The 25,053-nt window shown below is 37.5% G+C and overlaps 1 protein-coding gene across 1 annotated transcript in view; it reads right to left on the bottom strand.

Moving 5' to 3' along the window:
- Positions 1–8,503: 8,503 nt before the first annotated feature.
- LOC149780709 (WW domain-containing oxidoreductase-like) overlaps positions 8,504–25,053 on the bottom strand; it is a 30,186-nt gene continuing 13,636 nt past the window's right edge. Inside the window, exons 5-8 of the mRNA XM_089937755.1 lie at positions 23,468–23,663; positions 22,545–22,730; positions 14,484–14,742; positions 8,504–11,245 (exon numbers count right to left, since the gene is read on the bottom strand). Coding sequence (XP_089793881.1) covers positions 11,060–11,245; positions 14,484–14,742; positions 22,545–22,730; positions 23,468–23,663 — 827 coding nt within the window. The 3' untranslated portion in view covers positions 8,504–11,059. The remainder of the gene's footprint in view (positions 11,246–14,483; positions 14,743–22,544; positions 22,731–23,467; positions 23,664–25,053) is intronic.

The raw sequence follows: 25,053 nt of genomic DNA, 5'->3' as shown, positions 1-25,053 counted from the left end.
TATGGTAGTTACATCAGCCGAAAGTAATCACTCCTTGAAGAACTCCATGAATATTGGCACGAGGGAAGCACGGATCCATTGGACACTATTCTTTCGGCATGCAGAATCATTGCTGCAGGATGGCCCCATCTTTGACAACAATGCAACGCTAAAGACAACTTCCATCCCATCTGTGATGGTCACAACATAATCTCAGACCTGTTTGGCATTTGAGCTAACTGCAGCCAATTTCATTAAAACAATCAAATGATACGCAGTGGAGTCCTTGCCGTTGTTGCTTACAAATTCAAGAAAGTTCATAGATTCTTCCAGGATGATGTCACTGGCTTAGTGACCTACTTTCTGCAATATTGCGAGGTCACCAAGAAAAATGGAGGCTGCTTTCACCTCAGCAGTCATAACTATGCATTGAAAATGCCCTGTATGTGAAAAACTACCAGGTTTTTTGACCCAGCCTATGCAGAAAAAATCCCAGAACAGGGCCCAGAGCTATCTACATTAACAGACAGGGAGTAATATTGTTTCATTTTACTATAAAGTGCCCATTCCCTGTTTGATGGAGGCTTAGAATACAGTGCATCATTTTAACCACATTAAAACTCCACAGCACTTACCCGGTTTAAAAAATTTGGTACTTTTCATTTGTATCTTTTGCAAAACACTATGCATTATCTACCTATATCTTGGCTATTGGTTAGGATAACACACACTGAATAATATCCCTGATCCAACAAATTCTTTTATTTTTCCAAACTAATGCAATTGCTTTGTAAACTTTTACCGCACACAGATGCCAGTCTACCAATTGACAATGTATTCTAAAAAATAAGTCCTGCCACGATCCACACACAATGCCTTCTGTGTAGGTCTATTTAAGTCCATTTTTTAACTTGCATTTTGGGCATTCCTGTGAGTTGGGGAATGACAGTAAGACAACCTGGTTGCAGGAACCCAAACTTAACTTCAGTTCTCTCAGGTTCAGATCAGTGACAATGGTTTAGTTGTCGAGTTTATTAAGCATTACAACACTCCATGGGTACCCTTTATTGCCTTAAACACTCCCACCCTCCTATTCAAAAGACCAGAGCCCTGGCCATGCGCTGCTTCAATATTTACAAATGCTGGGTTGTCATTTGGACCCACTCTTCCTTATCTGTGAAAGGGTTGCCCATAACTATACAGGAGTTCAACCAATCCTTGCCCACGCTGCTCTTGGTGCGTGGTTTTAATCCTCAATTATTCAAGACTCGTAGTTTTAGGATTGGGCAGCTATTTGGGTCTTACATAGGTGGCAGTCTGATGCCTTTAGAAATAAATCCACCTGAGCAATAGAATTTCTAGTTTGTAATTCAGTGCTGACTTCAGTTTTTTCTACACATTACTATAGCACTTCCTACTGCCTGGTTCTGCTTTCCAATTTGTCCTGCTTTCAGGTTTCATTGGTGCACAAATTGACACAGCCGTCCACATCATACAGGCACTGCACTTCATATGGGTTCCTTGGAGAGCACTTCACTTCATATGGGTTCACTGAAGACGTGACCTTCTTACAACATATTCTTCCACTGGTGTCCTGTGACATAGAATACAAGCATTTCTGGATATTGTGTGCACAGTTTGGCAGGCTTGGGGGTGCACAGACCGAAAGAGCCATCCATATCATATGGCACTGCACTCCATATCAGTTCGTTGAAGAGCACTTCTTATGGGTTCATTGAAGACGTAACTATTTTACAACACTTCAGTTTCCCACAGACATTCTGTGACATGGAATACAAATGTTTCTGGATATTGTATGCCCCCTGATTTCAGAATTCATGCTATTTTGACATAAACTGCACAATAATTTGTGTTTTTCTGTCTGTTAACTAGGTCAGTGTACACAAATGGCTTCAATTGTTTGTTGAAATTTTTGGCAATGTCAGGCATTGTTGTTCATTTGTACTCTTTAATAAATTCTCAGATGTTTTGATTTAATTTGTCATAGGCTGTCACACCAGCCTGCAGCTACAGAACACAATTAAGCTGTACCATGCAGGAATTAGATTCCATAACCTACTATTTGGTCATAGTAACCATTTCAGGAGTCAGATAGGTTACAGAGTATACTTTGTGGGAAAAAACTGAACAACATATCATAATAAGTCCCGATTCCCTATTTCATACAGGATGGTGGTGCAGTTGTCACCTATGTTGTGAGAGGGAGTTCACCGGCTGTGGACTTGTTGCTGCAGTGCATGTGTCTAGTGGTATTTCTTGGATTCTTGCAATATGGTGAATTTACAGTTCGAGCATTGCAGATAAAGTCCACATGCAACTGCCTGAGGATTCAAGATGTGACCTCTGTTCATGCTAATGTCAACATATCAATCCTTGGGAACTCGTGGTTGTGTCCAATGTCCAATATGGAGCAGTATTTGAGTCTGCAGCAGCAAAGCGCTTTGGCTGGAGGTCATGGTGCAGCCACATTTACAGCTGGAGATGGTACGGAGGACCATTTTATTTTAACTTTAGGACAATAGTCTTTGTCATGTTATATGTGCTACATTAGATTTCTTCCTAACCATCTTTTTTCTGCTCAGGAACATTTGTGTACATACATTTAGTGTCATGCTTTGGACCCCATTCCTTCCAAAAGGATTGTTAGGTTCAAACTGGCATTCTCTTTGGGGCCTCTAATTTGATATGGAGTCCACTGATCTATTTCTACAAATTGTGCACTGGTTTCTTTTGCTTTGTTGTAGTGTGGATAATTTGCTATTTGTGGCGCCCATTATTTCTGCAACAAACAATCAGTGTATGTCAGACATGATATTTCTTATGGATAAATGCCTATTCATTCAGTATTGTAGAGCATCTAAGAATGATATTTACCATCAACATGAGGATATCATATTAATGATATGAACTATGATGTCCTTTCCAGGTGAAGAGGAAATTCCATCGTATTCAGATATTAGCTGGAGCTTGCCTCTGTGATCCACTGTTTCTCGTGGACAATGCTTGTGCATCAAGTATAACTACTATCCTTATCGCTACCATTGAGGCTGTTTTGCTCAGGTTAGGTTATGATTCACATCACTATGATGTACATACCTGCCACACTGCGGCAAATACCAGTGCTGCTAAGGCTGTAACGATGTACCATCTGATCCAGCCTTGGGTCAATGGTCCTTTAATGTATCTTGTAGATATATTCAGGGGCACTCTGATAGAATAGAATTTGCTTTGTGTTGAGGCATATATCATAGCGTGTGCCTCACTTGTCGGTACACACTTGTGTTGATCAATGCACTATTCCGCTTCTTTACTTATAGATCCCATCATACAAATGTGTAATACTTCAGAGACATTGTGTAGCTGTTCATGCCAGTTGTTCATTTTCACATCCTTTGCTACATTTCCATTTTAGCTGTACCTTCTATTAGTGGACATGTGAATTCCTAACTGGTTATCAAATACATATATCTAATATTGATACCTTTAGGCACATCTGGATTATGCAGTTTGAAATCTAGTTCATGTATTTTCCACATTATTGCGTTATCCATCATTTTTCTTTTTCTTTACATTTCCTTAAATTGGGGGCCTTTGTTACAGTCACACCGTTCCATAGTCACTTCGTTTGGGCCATTGCCAAGTTTCCCACATTCACAACTTTGCTTTTGATCCCCAATTTGTGTCAGTACTTAAATGTACTCAACTATTATGCCCATATACTTCATACCCACTTCCTACAGTGCATGTATGGAGTAACGGCTGTTTGTTATCATAGCAATCCTCAGGATCAGACTTATCGAGTTCCAGTTATCAGTGTCCCTATATACCTCGTATCAGCCCCTTGCAGCTCCACATACAGGTGTTGGACACTCTTCACAACTGTACAAACTCCCCCAAGTCTCTCTTCCTGGGGTATTCCTATAGGAACAATTTAGAGCTAGGCTGGTGCAGTGTGCTGTGACAGGATTTGCCACCATTATGCCAAAGAATATTTATATTAACAATAAAGTTTATATTGAACATATGTACTGTGTGTTATTTAAATTACAATTTAATTGGATAAATGTACTCTAAGTAATACACAGTACATTCTTCTCTGGCTCCTTGATGGGCCCCTCTTTGTCTACCAGGGTTCTCTGTCCAGAAATGATGTCATTGCAGCCAATAGATGTTAATAAGCTAGTAACTAAATTTAGATACGTTGTCATCTTGAACCAATCAGATGACTGAGTTGAAGCATGTGATCAAACATTGTGTCAGTTAGGCATCATTCATATAACTAATACACCTGTGGAGATGCATTCTTTTCAGTACAGATGCTGCATTTATATTTTAACATTATTTGCGGAAAGAACCACTCGCCTCCCCTCCTTCCACCATGTTGTTTATCCTGGTTGTCTGTGACTGCTTTACCAAGTGGAGCGAGGCTTTCCCCATTCCAGACCAAGAGTCCAGCACCATTATTAAAACATTTGTAAATGAATTTGTATGTTGTTTTGGCACACCATTAAAGGTCTTGACAGATCAAGGCCAAAACTTGCAGTCCAAGATATTTCAAGAAATGTGCGACTTTCTGAAAATAGATCAAACAAGAACTACTAGTATGAGGCCACAGGCCAATGGAACAGTTGAGAGATTTGATAGGACCTTACAACAAATGCTGACCATGTATGCTGAAAAGGATCAAAAGCACTGGGATACTTACCTGTCCCAAGTCATGATGGCTGATCGAGCTTCAATAAACTCCACAACAGGAAAAACACCAAATATGATGATGCTGGGAAGAAACGTCACCTTACCAATGGAAGCAGTTGTAGGGAGACCATACCCATCTTAATTTAGTGATGATGAAGTAGGCCCAGACCACTATCTGGAACGACTGCACGCCAACATGGAGAATGCCCATAATATCGCTCGACAATATCTTAGAAAGAACTCTTAATATCAGAAAAGGCATTATGACTTGCATGTAAAGAAACGTTCCTTTACAGCAGGACAGCCAGTTTGGATCTATCATGCATCCAAAAGAGTTGGCGTATGCCACAAATTTACCTCAAAATGGAAAAGACCATTTGTTGTTGTCAAGAAGATTGATGATGTTACTTACCTTATTAAGAGGTCACCAAAACAGCTCTCTAAAGTATACCATATTGACAGACCCCTGCTGTACCAGGGTAGAAACCCACCTACTTGGTTTAGTAAAGATCAGTAAACCTTCAAAGTTAGAGTCATCTTTGCATATGACAGATATCTGAATTCTTCATAAAGATTTTATATATATATATATATATATATATATATATATATATATATATATATATATATATATATATATATATATATATATATATTTATAGTTTTAGTTTGCCACAACTATAGGATGTTTGGTACATATTCCTTTTCCTTTCAGTATAGAAGTATATGAACCCTCAGTGGTAACCATTCAAGGAATAGTATATACGTCTCCAATGATAACTGATGAGTACTATAGTGAGCCTTTATTGACAGATGGTGATCCGGGATGGGCCATGTCAGATTTTACAGAACTTAGAGGTATTATTAAGTATGAGCAATATAAGTCTGACAGATGGTGATCCAGGATGGACCAAGTCAAAGCAAAGATGAATCCTATGGTATACAATGGTAAGGGATCTGGCCTGATCAACCATGTTCCCTCCCATGCTGAGTAAAATGAGTTCAACAAAGCATACAAGATAATCCTTGTTTGGACATGACTAATGAGAAAGAAATGGTCAAAACACAAATTAAGTGCCTGCTTATACCACTGACCTGACAGGAACTAATTAACCGAGCATGTTCCATATCAGTAAAGTTGACATGGATGGAATCAGAAATACATAGCATTATTACCCTTATGTATTATGTAGAACCTGATTAGTCCTTTCATCCCCCACCTCCCTTCCAAATCTGTGATATAGCTATAACATATGCTGGAAGAAAGAGTAATTCCAGCAACCAACAATGAATCATTTTTGTGTCCTTGCAGAATGGTGGAGACTTGTTGGCTATGCAGCAAAACTTTCAACAGCAAGAGAGAGCTGAAAAACCACGATTCCAGCACCACATGCTCACCTGGTGGTTATCTGCCCATGGTGCTACCACGAGGAGCGAACATTGAAGCGCATACCTGACCTGAAGAGTCATTAGAGCAAGAGTTGTAGTACTAGAATGGGCAAGGAAGATCATGAGATCCACCCGAAGCAGAAGTGAGTGGCTACAAGGCTGGGAAGCAGAAGGTAGACAAAATACACGCCAACCCACACCCCAGCTGACGAGCCAGGACCAGCAGACCAATGCCATGACTTACAGATTTGATGGTGCCACCCCCTTGTCGGAGTCGCATTTCCAGTCCGATTAGGAGGATGACAATGAATGCATATAACCCTACTAGACCAGACATGGGGAAAATGATCCTATGTGAGATTTCCTTGGTCCCACAAAATATAAATGCAACAGTATTGCAGGCCATGACAAAATACAAAGCATTGTTGAAGGATCAAGTCCTATATGACCCTAAGGCCATGGCTGCCATCGCTAGAAGAATGGCAACTTTGATGCCAAATATTTCATCTGCCCCTGATGGCCAGTTTCTGCCACTGTCTGACCAGACCCTGACTTCCCGTAAGAGATGCACTTGATGTGTCACCAGAATACATTTTATCTGTTTCCCGTGCAATCTCCTCAGAGTGGAAACCAGCCAAAAGAGCAAGGGCTAGGGAGATAGAAGAACCATCTTTGCCAGAGTCTGCCATGATTTTGCAGCTGGAACTAGAACTAGCATTACCAGCAGCATTAGTCACTGTGTCATTCCCATCGAAGCCATCAAAGTTTTCTCCTGTCCGCAAACAGTGTGCTAAAACATCCAAAACAGATGGAACCAAACCCCAAGAGGAAATGTCTACAAATCAGGCCAGAGCAGTTGCCTTGCTGTCTCAAGGATGCATGCCACTATTTCCACCATCCAGGAGGGACTGGAACTCGGTGCCTGAAGAAGACATCACATTTTCAATTGGCCAGACATCCATCAAGTGGCCACCAAAAGGATGGGAGGGAATGACCCCTGACAGAAATCTGCTGATATGGGAATATACAGCTATGGCATAATCTTCTGCAAAGAGTGGTCTGCAGTTCCCACCCCAGGAAAGGCTAGATCTATTAGACACCTTCAACTTCCTGGCCCTACCAGGAACAGCAACTTATCATTTGAGGAAAAAGGACCAATGCTTGGCAAAAAGCAGATATTACACCTATGAAGTTTTAAGACAAGTAGCCAAGGAAGGTGGAGAAGAACCTGCAATGAAACATTGGTTGTCCATATTGGAACAAGGGGCAGAAAGTCGTGACAATGGTTATGATTCTTTAATACAAAAGACTGATGGGGTTAACCTGCGCCTAGATGCTGACTAGATGCTTTCTTTATATAAAAAAATGCTAAAAACTCTGAATCTGATTTACTGTGAAAAGAAAATTCAGGAGAATTTTGTAACTTGGCGGAGAGGAGTGTAATGACCATGGCTAGAACCACAATAACTTGGATACTATTTTCAGTCTTTGCTTCCGTTAAGTTTGTTTTTATAAAGATGGTGAATACGAATATGAATTAGAATGTTTGCTTACAAAGCATAGCAATTATATTTATCTCTAATGTCTATCGACTGTCAAACTAGCAGCCAATCCTGGCAACCAATCTTAACATGTGTAACCTATTTTCGAGGTAGAGGTTCTTTCGGTAAAATGTCTTTGAAAGTCTGTCATAAAGTTTTCAGAGTGTACTGTTTAGCTTATCTGCTACATATATTATGCTCTTATGCTATTACTATTTGTAATCTATGTAAAATACCTGCAAAATCATGACTAGAAAAGTCCATGTATATCCTTATATCACGATGTCCGCCATTTTGCATTAGCATGAGTGTTTCGTATTTAGAGATTCTATACTTTCGCATTCGCAATTATTCTCTCTAATGATAGTAGGGTACTGTAAGAAAGTAATTTGTATGTTTTAGTGATAACATCATTGCAATACAGTTGTACTGATGTATGCAATTCATGTTTTGATGTGACAGTACCGGTCGTCTGCATCAAGTGCAGAACCCGCGTCTACATGAATCGATTCAATTATTCAAGACTTAAGTTATCATTATAAAGTTTAATTTCACATAAACTTGATCTCATAAAATGTTCTTATTCATTTCATAGACAAGTCATACAGTATTCAAATACTTCTTGTTATGTAATTTATGTATTTGTAATGTTGACATGGTATACCATGCAAAACTATTGTTTACAATGCAATACATGGCACACAATACAAGACACTGATTGGCTGCATGGGTTGCCATGCATTCAGCGATTGGTTGAATTGTGTCATGTGGTGTCTGTGAGAAGGTTATAAATAGGGGAGCGCTGTCATTGTTGGTCAGACAACTGACGAGTACAGTTGGCGCCAAAATCCAAAGTGACAAAAAGAAAAAGCAAAGTGTCAAGTTAGTACATTTTGGATCTTTATAAATAGCATGTTTTACAATATCGAATGAACAAGAATAATATATTTATTCCAACAAAAATAGATTGTTAACAGTTGTTTCCCACCACACCTGACAGCCCCCCATTTCCAGTTTGTTATATTAGAATTACATAATCTGGTTGTACACAATAACTATAGCTCTTATTTATTTATTTTCACAATTCATTAAACATTGTCAAATTGTTCTCGATTTTATGTTGATGATATAACCCCTCTTCCATCGCCCCAACCCCAAGCTTTTGACCTTTTCTAACATAACACTATCAGTTCCTATGTACAAAAATATGTAGCAACCTTAAGGACCAAAAAGGGCTTTACATTATCATGGCAATCCTCAGGATCCGACTCCCCTCCTTCAGTTATTGGTGTCCCTATATACCTCGTATCAGCCCCTTGCGGCTCCACATAGGTTTCGGACATTCTTCACAATGCTACAAACTCCCCAAGTCTCCCTTCCTGAGGTATAGCCATTGCCAAGTTTCATGCATTTACAGCTTTGCTTTTGACCCCTTATTTGTGTCAGTACTTAAAAGTACTCAACTATTATGCCCATATACTTCATACCAGCTGCCTATGGTGCATGAATAGAGTATCGGCAGAGGTTTGTTATTATAGCAATCCTCAGGATCAGACTTATTGAGTTTCGGTTATCAGTGTCCCTATATACCTCGCATCAGCCCCTTGTGGTTCCACATACAGGTGTCGGACACTCTTCACATACCTACAAACTCCCCCGAATATCTCTTCCTGAGGTATTCCTGCATTCACAACTTTGCTTTCGACCCCCAATTTGTGTCAGTATTTAAATGTACTATTATGCCCATATACTTCATACCCGCTTCCTACGATGCATGTATGGAGTATTGGCTGATGTTTATTATCATAGCAATCCTCAGGATCAGACTTACTGAGTTTCGGTTATCAGTGTCCCTATATACCTCGTATCAGCCCCTTGCAGCTCCACATACAGGTGTGTGCTATGCTTTTAACAAGTAAACATTCAGTCTACAATCTTGGACAAAAGTTAAACACAGATAGCTATACATAATACTGTCAATTATAATTCTATTTAACTAAAGTGTCAATCATATCTACATGTAAAGAAAAAGAAAACAAACTCTGAGGAAATAGGTTTTTCTTGATTTCTTAAATACAATCTCCATTAAATCAAACATCAGTTACTTAAAACTTTGCATCACTTTAATGTAAAACATTCTCTTGCCTGATATCTTAATACTCTGCATCAGTGGATTGACTTGTTCATGCTACCTTAATCCTTGCACTACTTTAATAATCTGTTCAGTCCAAATGTAAATCTTTCTCTTACCTGCTACCTTAATACTCTATTCAGTGGAATGAGTTGTTCATGCTACTTTAACCCTCTGCACCACTGTCATAATGTGTTCAGTCCAAGTGTAAAACTTTCTCTTTCCTGTTATATTAATACTCTGTGTCAATCACTGGATTGGCTTGCATATGCTACCTTAAACCCTTATACCACTAAAAGGGTAAAACTTTATCTTGCCTGCTAAATTACTATTCTGCATCAATGGGATGACATGGTGATGCCACCTTAATATTTCTGAATCATTTTAATAACTTGCTTAAATCTCAGTGTAAAATTTTGTCTTACCTGAAAACTTGCTAACTCACTACAAACCAATTTTTTGATAAAACATTTTTTAGTGCACACACTCAATCCTGAACTCTGACCATGGCAATGAGGTGTAAATAATTCACTGGCTTAAATGTCATATTCAGTCTCCAAGAAGGCACAGAGAGAGAGAGAGTGTGAGTGTGTGTGTGTGTGTGTGTGTGTGATATTTGGATTTTTAACGTAGCTTTAATAACTTTTCAGTCATATCACTACAATGTCTGCAGTGTGGCAGTTTATAGTGATGCCTAGCACAGGGGCATCATGTCACAGACATGTACCATGATGTCCCACCCAGTCACATTATCCTGACACCAGGCCGATCAGTCCTAACACTAACCTCTTAATGCTGAGCGCCAAGCGAGGTAGCTGTTAGTACCATTTTTTGTAAGTCTTTGGTAAGACTCAGCTGGGAATCAAACCTATGACCTCCCGCATCCAAGGCAGACACTCTAACCACTAGGCCACAGAAGCAGTCCAAAGTAACTTATTTCTTTCTGGTGTTTTTGTGTTAATAACATAACTTTTTTTCATTGTAGCATATTATTATTTAAAAAAACACAGATTTATGATACATTAATATTTGACCACAAATTTGTGACAATTTGCATTCAACTAGTTCACAGCTGCAAAGTAGTTTAGAAACTTTATTGACCCAGTAAGTGATTAAGATAAAATTTCATAAATGTCAAGGAGACAAGTCACAACCCTTATCTGTTTTTTACATCTGAAGATTGGGGGAAAGGTGGCCTAAGAATACATAGATCAGTGCTTTGAAGCTTGCAGAATGAGTATCCTTCCTTGCGCATACAAAATATATTTAGTTTTCACATCAGAATTGTTGCTAATGATTTGCACTAGATTGGCCGACCTATCCTCTTGCTCAACATTTGTTCACTAATGTCCCACAAGGCTTTGGCTAGATTCTCATCCTCAGCAGCAGCAGATGGTGGGCACCTGCAGCAATTATTAAAATACATTCCTCCAATATCCTCCAAGTCATGAGATGTTGCACAGTACACAGTGGTAGCAGCTCCTTGTTGCTGAAATAAGAAGAGAAAAAAAATCCAACTGTCAAACAAGTAATAACAGTACAAGAAAAAATATTCTGTTTAGTATTTTTATGTTCTGATTTAGATGTGTGCTGACTTCAGTCTACGCTAAAAGGTCCTTAGGTGCAAGTGCACTAAAGTTTTGAAGCATTGTTAATAGGCATTGTACAATATCATGAGGTATGTATATCCTGTGGCCATTGTCACAGGTAAGGTACAGTAATGTGGCAGGCATGTCTTTGTTGCCATTGTCACAGGTAAAGTACAGTAATGAAGCAAGCTTGTCTAGTTGCCACTGTCACTGGCATTTTATAGTAATAAGGAATGCCTGGTTGCCATTGTCACAAGCATGGTAAGTAATGATGCATGCATGTCTAGATGGAAAAGTAATATAAGATATGTATATCTAGTTGTCATTGTCACAGGTCAGGTACAGTAATGTAGCAGGCATGTCTAGTTACCACTGTCACTGGCATTATACAGTAATGTGGCATGCATGTCTAGTTGCCATTGTCATATGTAAGGCACAGTAATTAGGCAGGCATGTCTAGTTGGCATTGTCATAGGTAAGGCACAGTAATGAGGCAGGCATATGTAGCTGCATCTGTCATAGGTAAAGTATAGTAAAGAGGCAGACATATCTAGATGTAATTGTCATAGGTAAGGTACAGTAATTAGGCAAGCATGTTTAGTTGCCACTGTCATAGGTAAGGGACAGTAATGAGCCAAGCATGTCTAGTTGCCACTGTCATAGGTAAGGTACAGTAATTAGGCAGGCATGTCTAGCTGCCACTGTCATAGGTAAGGCACAGTAATTAGGCAGGCAGGTCTAGTTGCCAATGTCATAGGTAAGGTACAGTAATTAGGCCGGCATGTCTAGTTGCAACTGTCATAGGTAAGGTACAGTAATTAGGCAGGCATGTCTAGTTGCCACTGTCATAGGTAAGGCACAGTAATTAGGCAGGCAGGTCTAGATGGCTCTGTCATAGGTAAGGCACAGTAATGAGGCAGACATATCGAGTTGCCATTGTCATAATTACATACATGCCAACCCTTGGCGAGGAAAAAGTGTAATCCAAGCAGAAAAAGAGTAATCCACAAAAGTTTCAGCTTAATAACAAAATTATTGTAACATGTATTTTCAAAATGGTAACACCATCATGAACTAAATCAGATACATCTTGATGACACATCTGATAAAGTAATGGTTAGATTAACCAGGTAATTATCACTGTTATAAGAAAATATTGCCATCCATTTTATTTGTAGTTAATCCAATCCAAACTAATGAAAGTGACTGAACTGCATCAAAAAACCATTACATGAAGAAAATGAGGAGTTTTCCAGTGATGTGATTGCACTTCATTTATTAAGTAAAGACGGGACAGTTCCTTTTTTATTCTTAGAATGCTGCAGATATTTGTCGTTTAACCAGGAAACATAAGAGTAGCTTTGAGCTCAGGTCACAAATAAGTAATGTATATGAAGTACAGTCAAATAAAATGCCAAGAAGACAAAGTGATGGCTAAAATATTTTACCAATAGTTCACTCTACCCTAAAATATCATCCAGGTTTCTGCACCTTGCACAGAAAATAAAACATGAAAATCAATAATTCATTGACAGACCCTTAATAATGTTTTTTCATTAGCATCCCAGAATCTTCAATACATCAAGATTTTGTCCATTTGCAACAACAGTGACATACTGTGCATTGGGAAAGTCACCAATTGCAGAAATGAAATCAAGAAATAATGTCTTACAAAAGTGCTGAAAAGCAAAACTTTGGTAAAAACCAAATTTTCTACACATTTTACATTAATAAAATTGATATGTCACAAACAGTTAATTTTCCTTAGATTATTAAGCATACCAGAATAAAAACTTTAGAAACATGGTTGTTGCTGTTGTAGGGTTAAAACCATTTTTCAGCACAAGATAGGCTATACATGGTGGCCAGTATAAATGGTGGAGGAAAACCCCAGAAAGAACCACCAAGCCACAAGAAGCTACTGGCATGCTTTCTCACATACCCACATTGGCTGAACCTGAGGCTGACAGGTGTGAGAAGGCAATGATCCATAATGGTGAGCACTTTATACTTGGCCAATAGGGGCTCAGACACATGGTAATATCATCCGAGAGTTTCAGTTCAATGCAGCCTCAGATATAGAAAATGTGTTTCATAAACTCTGTCAAATTTGAACACCATTCATAGTGCCATCTGCACCATTCAAAAAATGACATCTTACAATGCTTGCACAGATGAGAAAACAAAGTCCCAAAATTACAATTGAGTATATGCAGTAGGTGGTAACCACCTTTGATCTATCCCAACCCTGCTCGCTAACTCTGTTCCTGACGTGGAATCTGTCCTGGGTCTTGACATAATGTAGGGATTGTATATTACTTTTTGATATAAAATGTTCACGAAATCCTGAGGGTGTTGTTGAAGCCAGAGCCAAAAGAGCAAGGGTTTAAGCACTGAAAAGATTCAGTAAATGTTTATACCAGAAAAAAGGTATGATTACTATTTTTTGCATAAAAAATTAGAAAAAAAGCAACCTTGTAAAATTTAAATTACCAATCTGTTGACCATGTTTAATCTTTTTCCAGGGCAAAATGCACTCACAAGTGGTTGATTAAAATGGATGAGAATCACACAGAATAGCCAGGTTTGAAATTCAAGAAATAGCTACACCATGTAAACTTTTAATATTGAGATTGTACATTATTTACTGATATAAAATGTTCACAAAATCCTGAGGGTATAGTCCATATAAAACATGTAACTTCTGAGGAGTACAGCAACTACCAGATCTCTAGCAGCTAATTATATGAAACTATTCAGTTTCTGAACTATATGTTCGGGTTTACAAGCAACTGAAAATATACACCAGTTGCTGTTGGTCAGACAAGTCGAAAACTCCCCTTTGTGTTCATTGTTATTTGTATCACAGAATAAGTAAGATGTATTGGGGCTAGGTAGCTCATCTCATTTCTCTTCTTGGAAATTTTGTCCCTTCTGTGCAACTGGAGAACCAATGAGGATTGAATGTTTTAAGTCAATACACATACAATGCAAGTAATCTGAATTGGTGTGGCCTGCAGAAGGATAAACAAAACATCAAAGCCACAATGTTGCCCACACATTTTTTTTGTAAGGATGGAAATTCATTACAGTTACAGATATAAAGAATGCTAGGCATTTTTAGATGATAAAACTTACCATTGATTTGGTAAAAGGTCGCGCTATAAAGAATAATAGTCTGTATAACCACCAATTTCTCTGCAGTCCACTGTACATAATGTTTCCTGGATGTAGTGAAAGGGATGTAACTCTGTACGGTGATAAAAGTCTATTGAGATGCATGGAGAAAAGTACATTGCACAACTTGGACAAATTGTAAGCTTTGAGATCACTGTAGTTTTCAGCATTTGGTGACAACTTTTCTTCACTTATATTTGCCATACTCAAGTCTGTGCCTCTAAAATGAAAAAGAACAGTGTCAAATAATTAAGAAATTCATAAATTAAACAATCATGGTTTTCAATGCTGATAAGTACCTATTTTACCACCATATCAGTCATTATAAAATCATGCAAACTCATTTGGCATTGGGATGTCATAAAGTTTAGCAAAAAAGTTAATATAAAACATGATTTAAAAGCATATTATATAATCATAAAATATAACACTGTAATTGTGTCTGTACTTGCTTGCATGTTTGTCACCCACACCTAACAAGTTATAGTCACTCTGTAACATAACTAAGGATAGACAAGGGTTAGCCATGTACAAAGGATTCACTCTAAAAAGGCTGGTGAAGGTTAGAAATACAAAAAGTACCCCAAAAATTAAAAAATTTAATTGTGATAACCATTACAGAATTGTATAATAAGGTCTCTTCCATTTAAATACACATCCAGAGAAGGAAGTTTTTAAGAAAACATTCTTGGTATGCTCTTATTACTCACAGAGTTCTATGAAATTTTTACAATGCACTTATGGGTGACTATTCAATCTTCAAAATTCCCCAAGTTCCAAATATATTTTACTGGAAAAATCCTATTTATCACAGTACTCAACAACTTACACTGGAATGTACTTTAAAATCATATAAATAACTTTTTTTGTACATGTATCATCTTGGGAAGCAAAAATCTTTAAATCCATCTTTAGTATCTACTAAATTTTTGTGTTAACCTTACAACTATTTATGCCATTAATAAAGAGGGATCAATGATAATTCCTCAAGAACTTTAAAAGCTATTAATCTCATGATTCTCTAAGCTCCACCTACTGCATATACTCAACTGTAAGTCAAATACATCTGCAAACAACACAGACCCTGATCTACCAGTTCATCAAGTGACTGCAGATCAATGTCTATGTTATTTGTTCTACTGATTACTCCCCCACAGATATAGATCTGCTAGTGCATTACATGATGGCACATCTGAGACCATTCAATTTAAAATCATTTGTAACTGCAATAATGTCACCAACTGCAGTTATTATTCTACTTTTTGCCTACCTAATTAGCTGATCAGACAATCTTGAGCCAGGATAACCAGTTCCAGTATTTTTGTTTTCCCTCTGGCCAATTAGACCACCCTGACTGCATGTTCATGCTGTTTTGTTCAAATTATAGGACAAGCAATAGACAACTTTCCCATTGGTTAGTTTGAATAAAGGAAATTTTAAAGCAAATTTTGTTTCTCTGAAATACTTATCCCATCACATTAACATATGTAATTTCTTCTGTTACTTCCAAATCCAGCCCGTCTGCAGACTTAAAATGTTTCTGTAGGGAAGTAACTCTTACAGATTATCTACCCTTACCCAACTAGTTGGTGCACCATATATTGCTATCGTCACTTTAAACTTGAGCACTCTCCTAATAATAGTTGACAAAAATGAATATAAGTGTATATATATGTGCAAAGAACTAACCCGACTCCCAAGCTTGATAAATAAAAAATAATTACAAAAAAAAGGTTTTCTTATCATGCATCAATCCAGCAAAATGAACAGGTACTACCTAAGGATGCAGTTATGTCAGGAGTGGAACGGACCAACTAGATTCAACTCCTTGTATTGTGAGGCCATGTCAAGCAAACTGAAAGATGAATAAGTGATCTGGGCATGCCAGCTGACAGATTCCATTATAATCTTAACTAAGACATTACACTAAATGGTAAGGATCGTAGAAATAGCTTGCATTTCATGAGATAGAATCACCATCAGACAAAACAGTTATTGTGAGATTAGAGTATGTATAATGGATGACTCCCTCTAGCAAGGATGATAATGTCGGTGGGGTTAAGTCGTGTTTCTCTGGTTTTAGTGGGAGGAAAGCCTCTAGCATCTGTACTGCATGGACTTCATGTGTTTCAGATAAATTTGGAGAGCACATACTGGGTCCTGTAACCTTGCCTCTCTCAAAGGATCAAACAACAAAAAGGGCAGGACAATTATTTCTGGCTGCCAGTAATTGGAAGCCTGTTCTTAACAACAAAATCCATCTTGTCATTAAAACAACTGAACCAATGGAACGAAACTGTAGGTAATTTTGTTCTGTGAACAGAACATGGAGCTAACTTACTCATGATGCCGAAGCCAAGGCAATCATGAAGCACATCTAGCACGATAGTTGCTTCAGCCACACAATGGATAAAGTTTCAAACTTAGTTGAACTATGTCAAGACCGAGGACAGATTCCACTTCAGAAACAGAGTAAGCGAGCAGGGTTGGGATAGATCAAAGGTGGTTACCAAGCCCACGCTTTTAGATTTGTGAATGGGGTGAAGGTGGGCAGCTTTTTGTTCCACTTTGCAAGTCAACCCCACAGGTTGCACACTGGATGAAAGAAAGATGGATAGAGGGAATACTGTGTGCAGTAACTGTCCCCTCCTTCATAAAGAACAGACCAGAACAGTGAGCCTTCCTGGAATGTGTCATACCTGAATGTTTATATGATGCTGGGAACACCAACAAAGGAAGTCACATCTGTGTATAATCTCCATCATACCTCGGATGCTAACCCCATCTCCTGTGCTGCCTGTTTTATGATTTCTCTATAATCCCCCAAACATGAGGGGGATCTGAAAGGAAGGGAATGCAAAGTCACTACATGGTGTGGTTTGAGTGATGCAGAGTGCAACAGAGTATCCTTTCATATTACATCTAGGTTAGATGAGGCTGTTAGGGCATTAGTCATAGCATGATGGGCTGCCCCATTAATGACTCGGGAGATTCAACTGACTGCATCCAAAGTGTGATCATTCTTTGCTCTCTCTGCCAACTGGTAATCTGCTAAAGAGAGGCCAATCCAACAGAGAGGAAACAGAAACCACAGTCCCTACAAGTTTTCAGGTGGCATTTGAAAACTTGTCTGTCCACATTGTAATTCAGATGGGACAAAATACTTATGGCTGTGAAATCTTTGTCAAGACCAGGCTGATCTGTATGACGGATGTTGTTGTGCTACCTGTACCAATAAAGAATAAAGGTGGCTGGAAGTTGGTCTGGCATAAAAGGTCCTCTTATGACCACAACTGTGGATTTTTTTCTGATAAATGACTGGCTATTTCTGCAATCTTCCAAGACTGAGGTAAAACTGAAGTACTGATGTACTGTATATACTCTTGTATAAGCCCATTTGTGTATAAGCCCACCCCCAAACTGAACAGGTATAAACACTAAAAAGTGTATGACCCTCGTATAACCCAACCCACAACTCCTAGACATCTCAAGATGCACAAGGTAAAGTCTAAATCATTTATTTAGGCAAACTTATGCATGATTATTAAAAAAAAAGGTATAAACTTGTTTGAAAAGTAATTTATTTAATTTTCTGCTTTCTTACTGTTTCTGCCTAATTTAAATTTGTGTATCATTTGACTTAACGATGACAAGAATTTAGCAATCACGTTTTTGCTGTAACACCACCTCTCCCATTTGACTTGTTTGTTTATGCATTATTGCATTGGACATTTTATATCAGTGCACCAGTAATTACGTTTTTACTTTGCTTTGATATTGTAAATACCTGACTCATTGAAATGTAATCCCAGTATGACAACACAATAAAAATATGCTTCGATTCAACGCTCGCAATTAGGCTACTGAACGTATTTACATAATGGTGCAACTGCATGTACATTGTAGGTTTCATTACACACTGAATTAAGTTCATCCCTTGGAGTCAAATCATGGGCACCACTGCGTTAAACTTTAATGATATCTCCAAAATACAATAATGAAGTTTCAGAAATAATGCTCTGAAAATTATTCTAATACCATAAAAGCTGAGTTGAAGTTTGCTTTGATGTAAGCGACCTTACACCATACCTGTAAACTTTCACGCCAGGAGGAGAAAAAAAAACCTCCTGATTTTTGGGATCGCCCCAAGTCTACCTCCTGATTTCATAATATCTTCCGATTTTTGCAGAGAAGTCCAGATTATTACATTATATCTTCGATTTTCATTTCTTCTAAACAAGAAAAGCCCTAAATGTTCTGTTTTATCACCAGTAAATAATTGTTGTTACGAAATAATTACTTTACTAGAAAGAATTCACTTATTCACTGAATAGAATCTTAAGGTTAAACATTAATCACGTAAATTAATATTTTTTTACCTCTACAACAATACAAAAATAAAAAATTAAACCAGAACAAAAAAATAAACCACAACAATAAAATCAACCACAATTAATTTTCAATCCCAAGAATGATCACTACAAATGCTGTAACTCCATACACTATTGCGACACTTCCCACAAAAGAAACTTTCACGAGTGAACATCTGACATTTGTATACCATATATACCAATGTTAATTACCATCATTAAATTAAAAGAAGGAATTAAATACATACCATGCAGCAAATGTGTCCTCAAAAAACTAATTCAGAGTACATGTTTTATAGCAAAGAATACTAAATGCTTTATGAGTTGACAATAAGGGAATAAGGTTGGATATACAAGCAAAAAATAGTTGCCACATGTACAGTACCATAAGGCTACCTACTTAACGGTAAGTACCTATAGTTCAACAAAACTGGGAATCCTTTATTTGCCAATCAATTGCTGGTGCTTGCATAACACACAATAGTGTAGAATGTGGTTTCTTTGAATTACGATGGAGGGCCAGTTGTTTTCACATAATAGTTGCATTGATAAAGATTAACTTTTAATTAGTCGTGCTGGCTTTCTTGCTTGTTTATTTAAGACTAATCTTTAGCTATTGCGCAGTATGACCACAGCTCAGCAGAATATGAAAATAGGGCATGTCCTGGGGGAAAATAGGGCTCATCACAGGGAGAAACGGCAAGTCTTGCAAATTTCATGCATACTGGATCAGGAAGATCAGTCAATATTTAGTGAAAACAAGGCTTTAAAAAACCCATGAAAAACCTCCCAATTTTAGGTCCCAATCTCTATTTTTTTATTTTCAGACTCCCTAATTGGCTTTTGAAAAGTTCATAGGTATGCCTTACACCTTGTTTTACAAAACTACAGTAAACGTGCCAATATTATGGAATAAAAGGCAATTACACATCAATGTAATGGTATAGTTGCCAGTAAAAATTCCCTCTTAACACAAGCCAGTTTCAGGTTTTTAATGATTAATTTGCCTGTATAAAACGAAATCAAATTCACTGACTGTTTAACATAGGAGACACAAAAACATTAAGCTTTCCATTGAGTGGAAAGTTATGATCTTAGTTGATCTAGATGAGAATTTTAGCCTTTATTATTACCACTGTTCATGAAAATGTAAATTATGCTGGTTATGTGCCTTGTACAATTAAACATGCATACTTTTTTAAAAATATTACCTCAATTTGTAGTATCACTTATATCATTGAAAATGAGTAACTAGTGAGCGCGTGATTCAATGTAAATGAAGCAGCTATTAAAGATTAGCTGAAATGTTATCTGGAAGAATGCAATTTGGTTGAAACAATAAAGCGAAATCTGCATCTAATATATTTGTGAATAAATAAGGATTTAAGTGACGCTATGCACGCTTTGCACTGTGTAAGCATTGTAAATTATAATTGTGCCTGCTCTCCCATGTAAACTCAACCGGCCTGCGAATTATGAAGTCTGTATTTACCTTTATTTAATTTCATGTTGGAGAAATCAGAAAATATGCACATGAAAAATAATAACAAAATCAATCATAGTAATCTATAACAGTTTAATAACTATTGGGTCAACATAAATTAATTCTTTTTACACGCCTTTGTCTTAGGACACGGATTTTTTTTTTTGTGTCCTAAGATTTACAGCCATTACAGCAGTCAACAAAAAGACCTAAAAACTGTAAAGTTTAGACATTGGCCCATGGTTAAGCCGACCCCCCTTCTTCCAGGCCTTTATTGTTTCCTAAATTATTTGGCTTATATGATAGTATATACACTTATCTTTATTAGCCAAAGAACTGACTTTGTAACCAGTGGTTGGGGTCAGTCCGTAGAGGGTAGGATACAAAAAATTTCTTCTACTGCAGCTTTGAAAATGAGTTCAGTTCTTTGCAGGGTCATAAGACAGTTAAGTTTGAGCAGTCATTGACTATAGGGTACTCCTCCTTCAATGGGAAAGTACAGAGATATGTCAGACCAGATGGCAAAGGCACTGCCATCACATCGGCATGTACTGCCAAAAATCTTCTGCACTGGATGGCTATGAAAGGTGGTCTTAGAACAGTTCAGTCCACTTATATGTTAATATGATTGTCTGATATGGCTGACTAGGTTGGTATGGCCAGCTCGTTTGACTGGTTAGGCTGCTGCACTTGTGCACACAACCAGCATTATGGGTGCTGCCAGGTCAGTTGTATGGCTGGCTAGACAGTCCAGGCAGCAAAGTCATCATAAGACATCATTACTGATGGTACTGATGAACAATGTTTGAAAACTCAACCTGTGCTGTATCGGCTGTGTCTGAGTGGCTGGACGGTTCTGTTGATGGCCCAACAGCAAAGTCAGCATAAGACATTGTTGATGATGGTACCAATGAATGATGTTTAAAACCAAATCTGTACTGTATTTACTGTGTCTGAACAGCTGGATAATCCTGTCTGCAGTTGGGACTGCACATATATTACCCATGGTTAGTTTGTTGGACAGATGGCTGGATGGGTTAGTCAATAGCTGGAGCAGTAAATAAATCACCATAAGAATGACACTGGCAGGAATGGATAACAAAATTAAAAAAAACACTCCCATACACCTGGCTTCATGCTATATCATGTCCAGGTGGGGAGCTGGACTTATACCAAGTGGGTTGCCTAGATTTTTATCATGCCACTTGAACATATCACTTGCTGACATTTTTGTTGATAAAGCATTATGAATCATATTGATCACCCTCAATTCTAGATCACTGTTGCCGATCATTTGCAACATCTCCATCATACAATGTAATTTAATGGGTGGAGGTGGAGGCATTCCCACATCCATAGCTAAATTATATAATGAATCAGAGGGAGGGTGTGAACTTAAAATGTCTTGATTACTAGATTTGAATTAAGCCCTTTTTTCCCTGCTCTAGAGCTGTCTCTGAAGAACATGACCTTATGTCTTCTGTCCACAAAGACTACACCTTAAAGAATTTGGACAATGGGCATTAACGGAGGCAAGGCAGGATTCACGATTGTCTTCCACTGCCTTTAAATGTCTGAATTTTATTATTTAATAGCCATGACAACAGGACCTCACCCCTATTTTGTCCAAGCTTGCATGTTTCTACCGACAGATTCCTGCATCAAGTGATTCAGTTGAATTCCTGTTCTCTGTTGCAGGCAAAATCTTCACAGCAGACAGATGTGATCTGACAGATGCAAACTTTGAACGCTTAATGTTTACCCATTGTAACAGTAATAACAACTAAAATTGTTGATGTGAATGTAAACACTGCTAAGTAGTGCTCATTTAGAATGTTAATCTGTATGTAAATAATTGTCAGTAAACATTTACATAGAGTTAAAACTGTTTGTTTTTCTGTTATACAATGTATGATATCCGCCAAAAACAAAACAAAATAACAAGCAAATGCAAAGCAAATCATCCCGCTGTATTCATGTTGTAATAACGGTTTCCAAACAAAGTGTAATTATCATAATTGTAATCATTAGTGCCCAACAACCGATAGTCATAATCATAATGTAATTGAGCACCTGCAATCAACCCCATGCCTGACTTGCAGAAACTCTGGTTTATGTTGTTTACAAATGCATACATATTTATTCACGCAAATACCACATTCTATTCACCTGTGTGACTCTGAGGACACAACTATGACTCGAGCTGGTGCACTTTTCATCAGAATATCCCATAATAGCTTGGTCAGGTAAAAATGGGACAGGTGGTTCACCTGAAAGGTCATCTCCAGGTGGTCTTCTGTCCAAGTGTGCTGCATACCAAACACAGCTGCATTCAAAATCAACATATGCAAAGGCCTAAAATCACAGTAAAAACATACAGAATACAAGCATTAGAACTGGAATCACAGAGTCAGATCATCTTTGGTCTCAGGTTCAACACATTGCTTTTGCATGTGCATCATAAAGTAACTGTTTTCATCCAATACTGGAATTTGTTCTACCTGTTCTCTAGGTATACTCTTTACTAGCAACTGACCTGTTAAGAGTGCTTAATACAGTCTGTGAAAAACTCTTGAACAATCAATGTAAAAATTATGTTTCAACAATTTAAGACCAGTCTATAAGAATTTAGGATAGAATTGAACAGCAGCTTTTCTAAAAATCTTTTTTTGGGGGGGGGCGGGGGGAAGGAATATAATTTTTGACACTTTATTGTACAAACTGTTTTGTCATGTTCACTGATTATTTTGATTAAGGAAAAATTGATCAACATACAAAAGATCTAGCTTTAGGCTATTTTTTACTGCACAGAGTATCTTGAAACTTTCATTTTAGAGGTCATGTTTCAAAATATCTTATCCTACCCCCTCTTTTTTCTTGGTATTGTTACCATATTATCCCCATCACATGACCATCCCTTTAAAAAAAACTACCTTTAGACTGCAGAACACTGTCTCTGAATCCAAAGTTGACAGAATTGTCCCAGGTAGCCAAACCCCATATTTCATTGTCAAAATTCACTTTGGACACAGTCCTAAAATTCCAAGATCTTTTATAAAATTAGAAAACCAGGATATCAAACAAAGTATTACCATTTATTCTCTTTGTATTTATCGGCAAAATCTTTAACACTGGCTAGGGATGAAAGATCCAAATGCATTACTTCAACTTGTGAATCTGGACGTTCTGTCACGATTGCCTTTTTACACAATTCTGCAGAATTTAGATTGCGGCAAGCCATTATGACCCAGGCCCCATGGAATGCCATAGATCTTGCTGTCTCATAACCTGGAAAAAAATGAATGATGGACCGTAAGTCAACGTAATGTGTATAATTACTCGGAAGTTTCATTTATGAAAAAGACAACATATTGTGCAAATACTGTAAAATTTACAAATTGTTTAAGTATCAGTGTAAGCATGTACAAAGTATAATTTTACAACCCTAATTTATATTTGACTCTCGCTAACTGCTTGGCCTGGATCCTCTTTAATGTGTGTTGATATTGTTCAAGACTGAACTCATCTGCAATCTTGATGTATCAAGTTTACATTTCAAATCAGATCAAAATCCAATCAGAAACGTGGCTTCAAGAGTGTTCACAAGCTCAGCCAATACGATCTAATATCTCATAGGAGATCTTAAAGATATAAGCTTACTAAATCTAATCAAGATCTAATCAGAAAACAGAGTGTTCTAGAGTGTTCCCCAGCTCAACCCATCAAATGCAAGATGACCTCATCATTATGCATCAATGTCAAAAATAAATGAATTGACCACCCAAGATCCTGATAAAGCTTTACTCACCAAATATGCTCAAAATAAGTGGCCTCTTGAGTGTTCACAATCACAATCAATCTGATAGAAGAACACATACACAATATAAGTTGATGTTGCTCATAACTGATCAGACACACAATAACTCACATACCATGTCCAATCAAAATCTAGGAGTGTCCACTGGCTCAGCCAATCAGATGCAAAATAGCTTCACTGATATGTGTGGCTGTCATTCAAATATCAAACCCATGTGAGATCTCATTAATATACGCTTACATATCAAATTAGATTAGAAGATGGCCTCTGTAGTGTTCACAAAGTCATCCAATGAGATACAACATCACCTCATCAATATGCTGGGATTTCACTTATAATTAACTGATTGAAGATTTTGATGACATAAGCTTACATAATATGTATAATAAAAAAAATATGACCTCTAGAATGTTCACAAACTCAGATACAATTGAGATTGCGAGGTTTCACCAATGTCACAAACTGTCATTTGTTTTCCTTATTGACAATTTTTTGGTGAGATTTTTCCTATTCAAACTTGAATATACAATCTTGGGTTTGGATTAGAGAAAATCAAAGTCACCATGAAAGGAAGCTGCACACTTCTAACCTATACTTTGTTCTATAATTATCTAATGTTGTCCTTTGGCCAGGTGGGCTAAATCCTTCCTCTATGCATTTTAGTACATGCAAAGATTGAAACTTGTCTAAACCATTATACTGGGACCAATGTAAATTATCATTTTAGACACATGACCATATTATTAAAATTGCACTCATTTTGTCTCCTTTTGACAAGCTAATTTTACCACCATCATGTACAAAAACATTTCATCTTTGATTTTCAATTTCTTTTAAATGGTAATGTTTCAAAATACCTTT

The sequence above is a fragment of the Sinohyriopsis cumingii genome, chromosome 16, assembly GCF_028554795.1.
Source record: "Sinohyriopsis cumingii isolate HCF-2022 chromosome 16, ASM2855479v2, whole genome shotgun sequence".
NCBI classification, from domain to species: Eukaryota; Metazoa; Mollusca; class Bivalvia; order Unionida; family Unionidae; genus Sinohyriopsis; species Sinohyriopsis cumingii.
This window is presented reverse-complemented; position numbering and strand designations above follow the sequence as displayed.